General features: G+C 36.9%; 1 protein-coding gene across 2 annotated transcripts in view; it reads left to right on the top strand.

Annotated features, from left to right (window-relative positions):
• The window catches only part of SUPT3H (SPT3 homolog, SAGA and STAGA complex component), a 252,426-nt gene that overhangs the window by 122,917 nt on the left and 113,595 nt on the right, over positions 1-15,914 (top strand). Inside the window, exon 3 of one of the 2 annotated variants that reach the window (XM_054291782.1) lies at positions 2,752-2,836. The exons of the other annotated variant lie outside the window; for it this stretch is intronic. Coding sequence (XP_054147757.1) covers positions 2,752-2,836 — 85 coding nt within the window. The remainder of the gene's footprint in view (positions 1-2,751; positions 2,837-15,914) is intronic. 2 annotated transcript variants of the gene reach the window in all.

The following is a 15,914-nucleotide window of genomic DNA, read 5'->3' as shown; positions in this document are numbered from 1 at the left end:
TTGCTTTTTGCTGAAACCACCATGCCAGTATCTAGTTTTCTGTGTGTGGGAAAGAAGCTGGCAGAAGTTACGTGGGAAAACAGTGAAGGCAAACTGAGATAGAAATAGCTTTGGAAGGTAGAAAGGATGGAAGTGACAGAGGAGGAAAGTAGGTGCATGAGGAACTTGAGTTTCTATTAAATCAAGAAGTGCAGTTGACATTAACCTTTCTTCATGTCTCAGCATCAACTCTGTCTATCACAGAACCACAGGATGGTTTGAGTTGGAAAGGACCTTAAAGATTATCTTGTTCCAAGCCCTTGCCATGGGCAGGGACACCTTCCACTATTCCAGGTTGCTCCAAGCTCTGTCCAGCCGGGCCTCGAACACTTACAGGGCTGGGAAAACCACAGCTTCTCAGGGCAACCTGTGTCAGGGCCTCACCGTCCTCACAGGGAAGAATTTCCTCTTGGTACCTTTCTAAATCTGTCCTCTTTCAGTTTGAACCCACTGCCCCTTACCCTGAGTGGTCCATCAAAATGGACCAAAAAAGATTTGATGTTTGTCTCCTTTTGGATCAATGTGCAGCATCTTGATTGCAACCCCTCTGCCCCTCCTTCTATATGGGGAACTGTGAATTACTTGTGAGAGAGATTTCTGAATGCAGATGAGGAGGACAGCTCAATGTAGAGGCAGCATTCTGCCTCAGAAACAAATTTTGGTTCTTGCACTTTGTTGTCTTTGGAAAAGAAACCCAAAACCCTTTAATTTGTATATTTGGGGTGCTGAGTAAAACTGTGAATGTGAGAAATGTATACCTAAGCTGAAACTGTTGGACACCAGGTGTTTACTACTGTCTTGCATAGTTGATTTGTTCTGTATTTGATGCCGTAAAAAGAAAGAATAATTACCTTTAAAAAATAGACCAGCAGTTAAGAATGAACAGTAAATTATATTTGTAAGAACTCTTCTGTTTGATTTTATATTCCCTGTGTGATTAAAACCAACTATTAATTGTCATTTTCATTTACTTACAAACCTTATGTTAAAAAAAGGGAAAAAAAATTTTGAGCTTTATCCTGTATGAGCACTCTTTTGGAATCTCTGATGGTTTAAATACTGTTTAATCTTCCAATCTACTATGATAATAAATATTTCTCTTTATATGTATTTCCTATATCATATCCATGTATTTGCAGTTTATAAGATATTTAATAGTCTCTGGGTACATTGCTGTGCTGTCCTTATAGTCCTAGGAAGTGCCTGACATTCTAATCCAGGTGCATGTGCAGCCCTGCATAATGGAGAAAAAAATATTTGAGTTGTGCTCATTTTAGAAATGTAAAGCATCTTATAAAACATAACTGTGTCTCTGAGATGCTGATAGTCCCAACAGGAGAGACAAATTATAAGGGACAAATACAGAGTGTGATTTCCTCATGCTATGACCAGTGCTGTACAGTGGATTATGCTCAGATTTTGCCTGAGTAGCTCTTGTTGGGCTCTTACACGTATCAGGCTGAGATTTATTTATTTATTTATTAGAATTTGGAATGCTGCTTGCCGAACACTGGAAATAATTTCATTATTAGATAAAGGAAAAGAACCCTATTATAGAGCTCTTTCGTTGTTTATAGATAAAATAATGTTTTACTATATTGCAAGGTAGACTAATACTTTTGTGAAGAAATAATTTATATATTCAGTCACCTATAAAGATTTGAGTCTTGCTTGTAAATAAAATGTCACTCTTTTTATAAGAATATATAGTGTTATTTTTGGCCTGTGCTATTTAATTTACAATGAATATATTTTACTGTGCAAGTTTTTGTATTCTAAAAACTCAACTTTAAGAGGAGAGAAAGTGTTTTATTCTCAGGAATGTTCTGAGGAAATACTAAACAGCGTAGGAATTGTCTTTCTCTAGAATGATGTAAGGCTGGTGTTTCTTAGAGAAGATGAAATAGCAGAAAAAGAAGTATGAGAAAAGTAGGAAGAGGAAAAACTGCCTTCCAAAGTCCAATGTCACAATTCCTCATTTTATGTTCCTTGCTGGCCTCACCTTGGTTTTTGTTTGTGATATTACATGAACACTATAATCTCTTTATGATCTTCTGCCATTTCATGTTGCAGTGTAGACTTTTAGGAGTCTCATGTGTATTATTATGTATAAAAATGTTTACTCTTCATTTGTTTCTTCCACATCTTAGCACTAGCATTTAGATTTGGCTAAAAAAGCTGTTGGCATTTTACCTTTTCAAATCGTTATTTGGTAATTCTGTAAGTAAAGGGAGCTTCAAAATCAGAGTTAGTAGTGCACATGCTGCAGTTTTGCTTGCTCTTTTCTCACAGAATTATAGAATTATAGAATTTATTGGGTTGGAAAGGACATTAAAGATCATCCAGAGAAGTGTGTGAAGAGAGGTTGTCAGTGGAGACTGAGGCAAAAATCTTGTCATCCATTGTTACAGGTTTTCCAGTGTTGTTTATTGATGAGGGGTGTACAAAAATGTTCCTACAAACTGGATTTTCCTGTTTCCTCAGTCTTTCAGTACATGCTTTAGTTTACATCCTGCAGCTCTTTTGTTCCACTAATCCCATGATTTTGGTTTATAATCCTTGCACCAGGCTGAGTGATCCATTTCCATACATACAGGTGTATTAACCATATTGTTATTATTCATATTTTCTTCTTTTTATCTTTCAGGAGACCAATACTTCTTTTCTCTTTAACTAATTTCCATAACCTTGCAATAAACCTCTTTGTTTCAGGTTTTCCCTGGGAGATGCTCGCAGGCCACTCCATGAAACTGCAATTCTGGTGGAAGACATTGTTCACACTCAGCTGATAAATTTGGTAAGAACATAACTGGCAAAATAGCCTGCACTCTAAAATTCCTTCAATCCACATGATATTTTTGTGAGCTAATGGCTAATAACAGATTGTCCAGGGTTTAGGAACAAATAATACACAGAAACTGAGGATGATGCTCTGGTCTCAGTGATCTGTAGAACCAGATATGCAACCCCACCTAACCCTGGGAAAAAAGCTGATGGGATTTTGTTAAAAAACTTTAGATTGTTAGAAGAAATGGCTATTTTTCTAAAGGCTGCCTTGCTGTCTTTTTTTTTTTTTTAATTTATGTTCTATTATTTGTGTTAATGCATTATTTGCTTAGAATTTATGTCTTAATATTCCTTCCATCAGATGTTTTGATTTCTGTCAAAAAATATGCCAAAATATGGAATATTTTAATATATTGAAAGCCAATGAAAGTGTTATACAAATGAGGTTGTTTTGAATCACATCTGTCACAAACAACTCTAAATTTGAACTGCTCTATATTTTAGTAAATAAATCTCCTCTTAAGAAATAAATAATGGTATTTTACACCATGGCATGAATTTGCTATCTTACAAATGACTATACTTTTGTATAGAAATGTATAATCTCACGTGCCACCTGTAACTTCATAAAAAGTGTGATTTTCTTATCATAGCCCTTAAAAGACATGTAGATATGGCACTGAGGGACAAGGTTTACTGGTCTTGGCAGTGCTGGGTTAATGGTTTGACTTGATAATCTCAGAGGTCTTTTCCAACCTTAATGATTCTGTGATTGGAATGAAATTACCAGCACGTGTGGGAATGGACATTATATGGAACTAATGTATATAGATTATACTAATACATATTATAACTAATATTTACATCTGGTGAGTCTTTGGATAAGCTAGAGCTTTGAGCTGCAAGTTCCTACACCTCTTTTTTGTAATGAGCCCTTTCAGCAATGACAAGGCTTTTTAAGTTTCAAGGTAGATTCTGGTACTACATTTAACTAGATTTAAACGCTTCTGTAAAATGATGAAATTCAGAATGGGATACAGCACATATTATAAATATTTATGTGTGTATAAAAATACACTTTATATATATTTCTACATATTCATGCATATAAGACATTTATGTTTTTAATAGAAATATACTAAAATCAGACTTCCCCTTGCCCACTGTGTGTCTGCAACAGGTGTTTTCCTTCAGCTTTGCACCTAATCCAGCAGCTGTTCAGTAGTTTCCTGCATCTCAGCAAATGCCTTGGCATCCCTTCCAGCTCCAGGCACTTTCTTTCTGCTCGTAGTTCTACAGGCCAGCAGTGTATCCCTGTCTCCACAGTCTCCTGGCATCTTTGTGGATTCTTTCCTTATTACACTCTGCTTGGGCTGTCCTGAACATGCCCCGTGGCTCCTTGGAGGGGACAACGTCTCTCCCCTCTCTGTAGGTTTCCCGCTGGTTAAACACTCTGTCCTGGGCATGTATTTGTAGTTCTTATTCCAGCTTTAGCTCTGACAAAGTAACATTTTCTCTTTGTTAATGACCCCTGTAATTTATGCAAACCGGTGGCTGCGGCTTCACTCTTCTCTCAGCAGTAACAGGCTGGAGTCTGGGCTGTTCTGTCCTGCTGAGCTGAGCTTTACCAAACCCTGCAGCTGAGAAAGTGCAACCTGTGGCCATGTGGTCTTTGCACTTTAATCAAAGCCGGGAACTTACTCGGGGGCTGGATGTGACCCAGGGTTAACCCTGCGTGGGGTGCAGGAGCTTGTAGGATTTCCTGACAGAAGGAAGAATGGGAATGGAGCGGCAGATAAACAGCTTTTCTAACCTTTCCCCTCCCAGCCCAAGACAGCACTTTATTCCTGAGGAAGTGAAAGTATCTTTAATAGCTCATTGCTTTGACCTCTGACATTCACATGCCGGAACTCTTAAATCAGTTGCGTTTTACATGCCCCAGGCTTCTGATAGGGAATTTTGCACATTTGTCATCCTCAATTGCACATCCTTATTGAGCTTCTGTGCAGTTATGTGAATTTTTCACTTTACTTGTAGGTGTTTTTGCTGGTATTTACCCAGTACTAGAAAAATGCTATTTTTATAAATGAAGCTGACTGCAGAAGTAAATTTATTGCTTACCACCTGGATTTTGTCATATTGCTCATGTTAATGGACTATGCAGTTCTCACTATGTAATTTAATGATTTCTTGTTTAATTCATGTCCATTTTTCCATCCATAATACAGGTATAAAGCGAAACTGTAGAAATTACTTTTATACCCGCAATAAAGCTGGCATGTTGCACACATCTTTCATAGTAAGCATTTGTAAGAAGAGCTTGTTCTTGTTGATTAAATCCAGGTTTGAGCCTCTGCATTAAAAAATAAGTTTCCAGCACGATTACCTTTGATTGGTTAACTTCTGATATCTTGCAGCTTTATAGTTCCAGCTTCCTATTTTCAGAGTTGATCTGAACTCTATTAAATCAAGGTCTGGTTTGAGCAGATTGATACAGTCACTGCTTCAAACCACTGTGCGCTTCATGAGGTCCGGCTGCTGTAGCAGATGAGTGCACTAACAAGGCAAATTCCTGGAAAGCAGAGTTTTAAGAGTCTTCATCACATTTTATGATCCATTCTTGAGTGTATTTTGCATAACATGCACACTGCTTTGCATAAAGGAAAATTCTACTAAAAGTATATAGCAATGTATAGGAGGAAATGAGCATCTCCAGAGGAAGATTAATTTCATCCTAAAATTACTATCTGAGTTGAATGGGTTTGTATCTATCTAGGAATTTGTATTCTCAGCTGACTAAGAAATTAATCCTTTGACAGCTGGCTTAGATTTGAATATCTAGGAGATAGGCATGAAAGGTGAGAGATAAATTCCATTTTATTTGTGTCATGAGTTTGAATTTTTTATGCTTATATTGTAATTATTAAACCTTTTGTTTTTTATATATCAAGCAACAGAAAATCATAAAGCCCCTACACTAGAAAGTTCTGTACATTTTTTGGTCAAGCACAATGTATTTGATAAGCACAATGAATTTAAGTTTTAATTTGAAATCAAGTTCACTGTTGACTAATAGTATTTGGTAACAGATCTAAATGTTCATTTATAGGTAACTGTTTAAGGAATTTATAGATGCCTTCATGTTACCCTTAAACTGTACTTCTTTATGTGGACTATGACTAGAGGTTCCAATCAAAGCTGTATTTTCTTTATGGTTAGGCATAAGTAATACAAGGAAAGTTGTGCCTGCAAAAACAGTTCAACAGGGAGTGCAAAAGGTGTTAATCAGAAGGGGACAAGCCTTTAAATTTTACTGACCATTTGAAGTGGAAAAAGACCTCTTCTGTTTCATTCTTCCATCATATCTGGTACAATCTTCACGTGCACTAAAAAGTTTTTGAAGCATCATCTTCTGCAATAACTTATTCATATCTATTAAAACCCTTAGAAAGGAAACTTGAAGATCTTCCTTTAGGACAAATGTACATTATTCAGCACTTTGTGTAGAAAAACAAAAACAAAAACAAACCTGTAATTAAGAGGAATGGAATAGGAATTTTTTGCTCATCATTAAACTACCGTTTAGAGGTTTGCCATCAAAATAGCCTAAATCTTGCACATATGCAGATATAAAACAATTTGGAAATTGTTTTATATAATATTTATGAAAAAGTCCATCTTCACCTTCACCATCTCTCTCCAAAATTTTTATCATTCTGGGCTGATTCATAAGAAAATGTAATATTATTAGACTAATACTAAAAGTGAAATATTATTAGTATCTTCTCTTGATAGGGCCATAGCTCCTTGTTCATGCTTCAGATGTCACATTCAAAGGAAAATGGACAATAAGATCACTATGCACTAGTTAAATCAGAAGAGCTGGTAAGGAAGTACTTTCCTTCTGCTGACAATGTATTAGCTGGGTGTTTGTTATCAGAATGAAATACCAACAGTTTATCCTCTAGGCACACTATGGCAGGGGTAGTACAGGCATCTGTTTTCACAGAGTTTGGTTATTCAGTGTAGCACTAGATCTAAAGTTCAGTCCTTTACATTTTGTTTTAGAGATATCAAATAGCTTTTGGGAAGAGATTAGATTTGTTTTTAAAAAATGGAAGCTATTTTAGCAGTAGGACAGAGTTCAACAAAGGAATAGGTAAATTACACACATGCACACCAAAAAATACAGGTAAGTAACCCTGTCTGTCCATGAAAGAGTGGTTGTCAGAGGCATGCCAACAGAACATCACAATAGCCTTGGACTGCATCCTTTAAATGTTTTATCTGCTGTAATTCTTTGTAATGTGTGATAAGTCCTTATGAAGATGGTCATAAATGGTAGAATTCATGTTAATAGAATTGTGGTTTGCTCCCTGTCAGCCAATGTGTGTCTGCTGGAAGATGGGCTCTGTTCTCTCCAATTGATGCCAAATGATTGAAGTCAGACAAACTTGGCTGCCTTTTTTTAGAATTCAGTTGGGTCAACTTAAAGGAACTTCAATTGCCCAAAATCGTATTGTACGTATATTTTTTGGAATTTCTTTTTTCATTTACTTTTATCTTCCTATGGTATTTAGTTTCATATAACTTGTGCTGATACCTAAAGCTGTTAATATTCCACTCTTGCTTTCTGTGTAGGAACATGATTTAGGTCCTGAGTTATATATATGTATAAATGAACACTTTGAGTATACGCATGGATAATTTTTTTTGTTGTTGTTTTTACTATTTGAAATAAATTTTCTCTTATACACACAACACTTAATTCAGAATCAGTCATTTGGTATCAACCAAAACACAAAGCACAGGTCAGCATTTGAATAATCCATACTGGCATATGCAGATTATATTAAAATGAAGCAGTAATTCATAGGTAGAAAAGTTAGAGTGAGAGGCAGAGATTCAGCAGTGTGCCTGAGTCCTGAGTAGATCTGTGGTAAATCCATCCTGTGGAATAAATGGCTTTTTATAGTGAGTTTAGTAAAGATTGGGTAGTCATTTGCCACTTTTTCCTAGGAGAAGAAATGGTGAAAGTACAGAGACAAGCATAAGTTCACTGATACAAAATACAGTTATTTATCATAAGCAGCATGAATTTTATGTTTTCAAAGGGCTGTATATTTTCTGGATCATGGTGTACTTTCTTCTCTCCCTAGCCTTATTCCTGCAGCTGTTATTCTTTTATTGCAGTTTAAAACAAAAGAAGAAGGGAAAACTCACCTTCACTTGCCCTTCCAGAGAAAATGACTATGACAATCGGAGAGGCTAATAGGAAGAATGAGATTTAAACAGAGGCAAGGATAAAGCTTTCTTGGTCCTTTACAGGTTTTTTCTTGTAGAGGTTCTTGGGCTTTTAAAATTAAATCACAGTTGTTATTAGTTCACAAAGTGGATCAGTCACTTTATATGTTTGTAACCTCACACAGCTTCAGGTTTATGTACAATGTTTTGGAACTGTTTGACTTCTACCCTTTATGTATATAATTGTAACATTTCTGATGTTGCTTTTAAGAAGGAAAGAATTGAAATCAGTAATCAGTTCCTTCATGGGCAGGAATTGCCCACTGATATCCCAAAGTTACGTGTAACTGTCAATTATGTCACCTCAGCAACAGGAAAAGTCCTTGTTTTATGAGTCTGTTTTAAAAGTTATAAAGTTTCCTGTGCAGGACATTAATTAAAGGGGTTATCAAAATAAGACAAACTAATATAATTTGTGATTGTACAAAATAAAGGAAGTCGAGGGTACCATAGGGACCTAATGAATCACAGGATGGAAACAATCTTCTGGCTAACTAAACATTCAGACTTAGTAGAAAGTCACAGGGTGGATGTACAGCCCAGCAAGCTGGAACATGCTGAGTGTTTACATGGATGGGATAAAGGGAGTTCACAAAAACCATCTGGGAGAAATCCTTCCCCTATTCATTCTATTCCTACTGTAGAGTTGAATAAACAACATGCATACATTTGCAGCAAACGCATGGCACGCCTGCCCTGTAGAAATCAAACTGGAAAATAAGTCTGTAGTATAAAAATTTCACTGGGTACCAGCCCTGTGAGTTTGTCTGCATTTCCCCATGTAGGATGGAAAAGGAGAGATGGGGCTTTATATCTAGCAAGTGGTTAATTGTTCCCTGTGCAATTGCAGCATTTAAATGTGGTCAGTATTTAGATTCGTATGATAGATTTATATGGTAATGTATATGAAAATACGTGTCTTGAGTTTTCTGCTTTGTAGAATGTTTTCAAACATTGTCTGCCCCTTGCTCATCATATTCAGATCTATTCTCAAGCACAGAATTTACTTCAGGAGATGATTCTGGAGTCCCAGTTAGGGATTCTGGGCTCTCTCTCTGCTTTCTCTTGAGACTGAGAATTTAGTGACTTGGTCAGATTTTTTCTTTTCCCATGGATCTCTGTGCAGGGTCAGCATGTGCTCTAACACAGGGCTGCTGCTTTTTGCCTGGTCATCTAGAGATGCTGCTCAGCATCCAGTGGTGATGAACTTCACTGACCTTACAAGTGGAAAGAGACTAAGATATTGTTATTAAAACCCTAAATTATCAAACAAGGGAATGAATAATTATACCTACAAAGTTTTACTAGCATGTTCAATAGTGGAGAAAAAGATCCAAAGCATTGACTAGATTAAATGGAAAACAAAAAGTCATCAGTGCTTAAAGATTGTATTGTAACACATAAAATATAAAGACTGAAGGTAGTGCAGGCAGCAAAAATCCCAGTATTTCCTGGCTTTCTGTATCAGACTGGGCCTTTAATAACAATGTCATGGATTTATGTGCACTGTAAATGCATAGGAATATATATCTCTATATTTACATGGTTGTTTTTACCACCCTTCACACATCAAATTCCTGTTCAGGCTGTTGGGCTAGAGGAATGAAGTAGGTATGAAATTTCACTCATTGCTTTGGAATCTGTGGCATTCCTAAATATATATGTACTCAATTCCCTTGGCTTCTGGGGCTCTTATGAAACAGTTGATAAGCTGAACCCAGCCCATGTTTCCAAAACACAGATACATCCTTTATTTAATTTTTATGTAAAATTTTAGGAGAATAGAAGAGGTTAACAGCTGTTGAGGCCTTGGATGAGCTGAGCTGAGCAGGGACAGTCAGTGTACAGATGCAGTGTTCAGGGTCTTTGCCTACTTCTATTGATGTCACTTACTAACAATTCAAGAATTTAAGAATTTAAGAGTAATCATTAGATTTGTACTGCTCAATATGGTGAACTCTGGTAAATCAATATTCTGATTATGATTTTGAGGAACATAATTAGATTCCAAGCTCCAGAAACCAAATGGAAAGTTGATGTTCAGGGTTTCATTCTTTCTTTAACTTCTTAGTATGGTATAAATGGAATATTATATGAAAATGTGTGTAAAGTCCATCCTGCACACAAAGACCCATCTTGCCTAGTATTTTGATTCTGACAGAAATTAGTACATTAAATGAAAAGCATCAGAACATTTATCAATGGTAAAATATAAAAGTAAACAAATATGACAAACATGCTTTTCTAAAGCTGAGGTAGTGACACCAGATCATCTTTTGTGTCACAAGAGATAAATGGGCATTTCAAGCATGTGATTCTTCATGTCCTAACATAGTTATTTAAAATTCGGGCCATGAATTTAAAATCTGGGCTTCTTAAGCGAAGTGAGAGACAACTCACCTCTGTGACTTCAGGCATTAGCTGTATTTCTGTTATATCAGATATGTAGTTTTTCATTGATTCTGAGGGGAGAAAAAAGAAAAAAAGCAACCTGTAAACTTTTAATTGCGAAAGACACAAACTGTTTTATGGATATGTGTGATGGGAAAAGAGTGGTGTAAAACTCTGCATGGTCATGAAGTGTAACTCATAAACCTTAAGGGTCATCTCAGAGTGGTTAACAGAGCAAATTCATTGTAATTTTTAGATCACCTTATCTGATTTGAAGCAAACCTGATCGTTTCAGAATAACATTTTTTAGGAAGATTGGCTTGTTAACAGTGTTACGGAGTTAAAAGGAAATGTGGTCACAGCTGCTTCTGGTTTCTTAGCTAATCCACCTGATTGGAAACAACAGGTTTTTGATATTTTTCCATTTCTTACACTGACACCTAGTGTTCAGAGGTCCTGAGTTTCTAATACCGCACTTGGTTATTAATAGACAGCTGTTGATACCAAAGTTCTCCACCTTTTCCAACATCTTCCAGTTCGGTTCTTCTGCAAAAGGAAACAGTAGCTGAAGGCAAAGGTGTTACCATCATTCAAAACAATTTTATTTTGGAAATATAAATAGTGAGCAAGTACTGCAAAACTTGGCAGAAGCTGTTTTACTTCTTGAAGCGCTGCAAAATCTGTTTTCTTAAAATTTAAGTGCTTTAGTTTTGGCAAATGCAGCCCTTTTGTGTCTGTAAGTGTCACTGGCCAAGAAAAACAGCAATAAAAGCAGAAACCCTTAGATCAGTATTTATTTAATTGTGGGAGATGTCGATGCTTTTTATTTCTGTGTTCTTTTATCTTCAAGCCACGAGTTCTACCTGATAGGAGTGTTGATGGCTGCACAGTCCTTGAGTAGACAGAAAATAACTTACACACAAAAACTTGCACAAACAGTCTTTTATCTCAGACTTGCAAATAAACAGAGCAAAGCAAGTATGGGCTGTAACCCATTCCTGACAAAGATGGCAACAGAGTAAAATTAACTCTCTGCTTTACCTGAGATTTTGCTGTATGTTGGCAGAAGAACTTTCCATTGTGTAAAGTAATATATTAGGAATTTTGTACAACTGTATCCAAAAGTATAATTTTTTTTTTTTTTTTACTCATGTGTTCCATAGAAAAATGAAAGCTATACAGGCAAAGAAAATGCATATTAAACTTCACTTTAATTTGAGGGTTCTTCCCTTTTTGGTTTTAAGACTTTTCTGATAAATGCACCAAAAAGTCACCTTTTCAGTGGCTCACCATTCTCACAGTAAAGAATTTATTTCCAGTACCTAATCTAAACCCACCTCTTTCCATTTAAAGCCATTCCCTCTTGTCCTGTCACTACGTCCCCAGGCTGCCCATTTTGTTATATCTTGGGTAAAGGCATTGTACCTCTGTGAGGGAACATGGCATAGGAGGTACTTCAGTAAATTATTGGTTACCAGTTGTTGATATTCCTGTGAATCAGAGTCTGCTCATTGGAGAAATAAGGAGTGACAATAGAGAGAAATGTTACTTGTATGATAATATTTATTTGGCTTCTCTCAGGCATTTAAATGTGAGGGTGGTGAGGCCCTGGCACAGGTTGTCCAGAGGAGCTGTGGCTGTCCCACCCCTGGAAGTGTCCAAGGCCAGGCTGGACAGGGCTTGGAGCCACCTGGCGTGGTCAAAGGTTTCCCTGCCCATGGCAAGGTGTTGGAACTGGGTGATCTTTAAGGACCTTTCCAACCCAAACCAATTATGGTTTCTGTGATTTATTTCAGGGTGAGGTGAATTTGGACCCAGAAGGGTGATTTTTGTCTAGTGAGTATAAATTATGCCTTGGGTGACCAGCTCAGATGTAGATTTCTATGTTTAGTCAGAGCTCCCAACTTAGAGAGAACTCCCCCAAGGCAGAAGTCTTCAAGCAATGCAAGAGGAAAGGAGGTAAACAGGAATTTCTCTGATGGCAGAAGATGTTAACAAAGTTAAAAGCAGTAGAAAAGTCAGAGAAAATAAAGACATACTTCAGGCCCAGGTTTCTGGCTAGGGAGAGGCACACAGTATCCCCAAAATGAACAGTTTTAAGGGATGGGATTCCTGAAAAGTCACTTTGGAGCTGATCCAAGACAGAGTTAGAAGTCTGTGCATTAGCTGAAAACTTCATAGTATATGTTTTTTAATAGATGAAGAGAAAGAAACAAATTAGAAAAGATTTGGGGCTGGATTGAGATATAGTTTCTTTAAAGGAGAGGATTGACTGAGGTCATCTCTACATAGTGAGGGAAAGTACCAGAGAGCAAAGAAAAATTGAAAACTCAGTGGGCAGGATATGATGCAGCTTCTGAGGTGGGTCAGAGTTGGGAAAAAGGCCAAAGATTTATGACAAGAGAAGGTGTTTAGGAACAAAAACTAAGAGCTGCTTTGTGGGAATGCTTATTTTCTCTCCTGTAGCAGAAGAATTATCGAGCTTGAAGTGAAACTGAGGTTGTGAATAAGGAATGCAAAGCCTGAGATGCAGTAAGGGGTTGTTTAAAGTAGTGGGATAAAAGAAGATGAAAACAACCTTGTAGTGGAAAAGAGTTTGGAAAAGCTTCCGATGACACTTTCTCAAAATGTTCAGTAGCAAGAGAATGGGAATAATTGAAATAAGAGGCAGAGGAGTTTGAAAGAGAAGCTGTGGCTGGTGCACTGGAGCTTGCAGAAGGTCTGATCTGGAGAACGAGTTTGGGAAGTAGCTTTACAGGACATTAAGTGCTGATGACAGAGAAGTCATCAAGAAGTAGTAAATGGAGTGAGAATCAGCAGATGTGTTACTTCCAAATTGAATTTCAGATGAGGCCAGAGAAACTTAAGTGGATAATGATGGAACAGGTGGAATGAGGCTGTTGGTGTCTGTGTGTAAAGGAGAGCACAAGATGGGGAAGAAAGGGAAGAGATAGATTCTACATTTTAGGAAAGAATTCATGGTAACACAGAAAGTCTTGTGACCAATGCTTCTTCTGTGGACAGTATCATACACGTGGGGATGTGAATGCTGGCATTTCAGCACCATAACAAACAAGCAAACATATGTCTTATATATAGATCAATAATGAGCACTTGTGTAGTGACACACAGCCTGATGCCAGTATATCAACTTCAATATGCTCAGCAGATATTGTTACTAACAACCATTCTCACAATACTCAGCAACTACATTTTTATCATCTCTAATTCTTGAATGTGTTTTTAGGTTGTTTACCATTTTTGTCTTTGATGATCTTGTGCCAACATCAGCGTTCCAAATTTGTGAATAAAAATGGATCACTTTACTGATGCAAAATGAAAGTACAAAGAAGACAAAGTGGATTTTCCTCAAGTAATGAAACAAATTAATGACAGAGATGAAAAAAATTGACTGGTTGTAGTAAGAGAGAAGCTGTGCAAAGCTATTTTATATTGACGGTCCATGTCTCAGCCAATTGAATTTTTATTTGACAGTCCAGAGGTGTAATAACTTTTATTGTAAGAGGAAGAAAAATACATCAAGGCTAATATATAATGGAAGATCTACTAGGGATATGCATAAATGCATATCCTGTTCCTTGTGTATACAAGCTTAATTGTGTCTCTTTTAATTTTGCTGTTTGATTCAACAGGGTTGTCAGGTAATCGTCCTATTGAAAGTACAGAGGAGGATAAAATTTCAAATACCTTTGTTAATCTCTTTTGGCTGTTAAAAGAAAAGATTTATTGGTATCAAATTTTATTGCATTCTTAGAATTTAGGGATTGATTGGCTGCTAGTTTAGCTTACTTGTCTCTTCCAGTTAGAAACCCAAACACAACAGAAGAAAGACATTGCATTGAAGCTGACGTGCAACAAGTGAGTGAAAGTTCACTTGGCTTTTCCTCTCAGCACCAGGTGCAAAAGTTGGCTAAAAGTGCTGTGGCAGGCAGTTATTTGAAAGCAGTTTCTGGTTTAGTGTTTTATCAAGCCCAGGAGTGAAATATTCTGCAACTACTGCAGTTTCACAAAGCTGCTTTTTAAGGTAGACCTACGAATTGTTTCACTAATTAAAATGGCCCAGTACAAACATTAATCACACAGTAACCATTAATGGGAGGGGTTTGGGGGTTTATGGAGAGCTATGGATGATATTTTAAAAGTGTGGATCATTTCTTTTTTAATACACCATACACTTGCAACCTCTAACTGTAGCAAAGGTTCTTGAGGTCTTGAGGAGTATTTGTGAGTTTCTACATCCCCTCTTATAAATGCTGGAAGGTGCGTATTCATTTCTGGTGTAAAACAATTTAACAGTGTCCCAGTTAGCAACTTGACTAAATAGGATAGTTTTTTTCTTGAATAGCTGCCCTCTTGCCACCTTATATATGCTTTAAAATAGAAGTTCTCTAAACTGCAGCTTTCTCAGAGTGGAAGGTGGAGGCTCAACGATGACATAAGCTCCAGAAGTGTAAAATTCAAGTGGTTTGCATGTGGGATTGCCAAATAACACGGGTTGGTTTGTTTTCATTTTATTACACCGATACTCCTCCCCAGATGTCTTGGATTTCTGTGGTACCCTCCTTGCTTTAGATTCTTGCTCCTTGTAACTAACCATTTTTATTAGTCATCCCACTAATACACAGCATTTTTACTCAGCGCCTATTTTCTTCAAAGCCCTTTGTAATAATAACTGGTTAATCCTCACATTGGTTCTGAATTTCACTGTCATTCCTGCTCACAGGTCAAAAGTGAGCTTGATGACATCCCAAAAATTGTGTAATGGCTCTGACACCTCCATTAGGACTTTGCCTGTTCTGTGTCCCCACTAACCAGGCTGATCCTTGGCCTCTCCACACACTGAGTTTGTGGCATGCCAGTTATAAATTGAGCATTTCCTTTTGGTTAATGACACATTTTTTTACCCTGATTGCTCTGGAATTTCCATTCTGAACTGTGGAAGAACTATGCTGGAAGGAGCCTCAAGAGGTCATCTGAGCCATATCTCTGATCTCAAACTAATTTTGGCCTTTGTTCAGGAAAGCTCTTAAATATATACATATAAATGGGTGTGTATCCATGTGTATATATACAATTACTTATTAAATTAAGCCCCATTTTTGAAGAATTATGGGTAACTGCCTAATCAAAGTTTGATGCAAACTACCAGAAGTTGCTTTAAAATACTTGCACAGAATATCATGATTGATAGTGCTGTGGGAAGTAAAACAAAGTGATTTATACTGGAAAGGGCAACTTTTGTTAAATCTAGTGCTGTGCCTTCTGAAAGTATTGCTTTCTTTGTTTTTATCTTCCTTTTTTCCTTTCTTCTATTAGTTTTTCCTATTTTTTACGGACCTGTAGCAAAAAAATCCATTCATACCCAAGTAAGG

Source organism: Melozone crissalis, unplaced genomic scaffold, assembly GCF_028551555.1.
Source record: "Melozone crissalis strain CALT ecotype California unplaced genomic scaffold, PUWL_Pcris_2 ptg000106l_1, whole genome shotgun sequence".
Lineage (NCBI taxonomy): Eukaryota > Metazoa > Chordata > Aves > Passeriformes > Passerellidae > Melozone > Melozone crissalis.
Note: the sequence above shows the minus strand (reverse complement) of the source record. Positions and strands in the feature narration are given on the sequence as shown.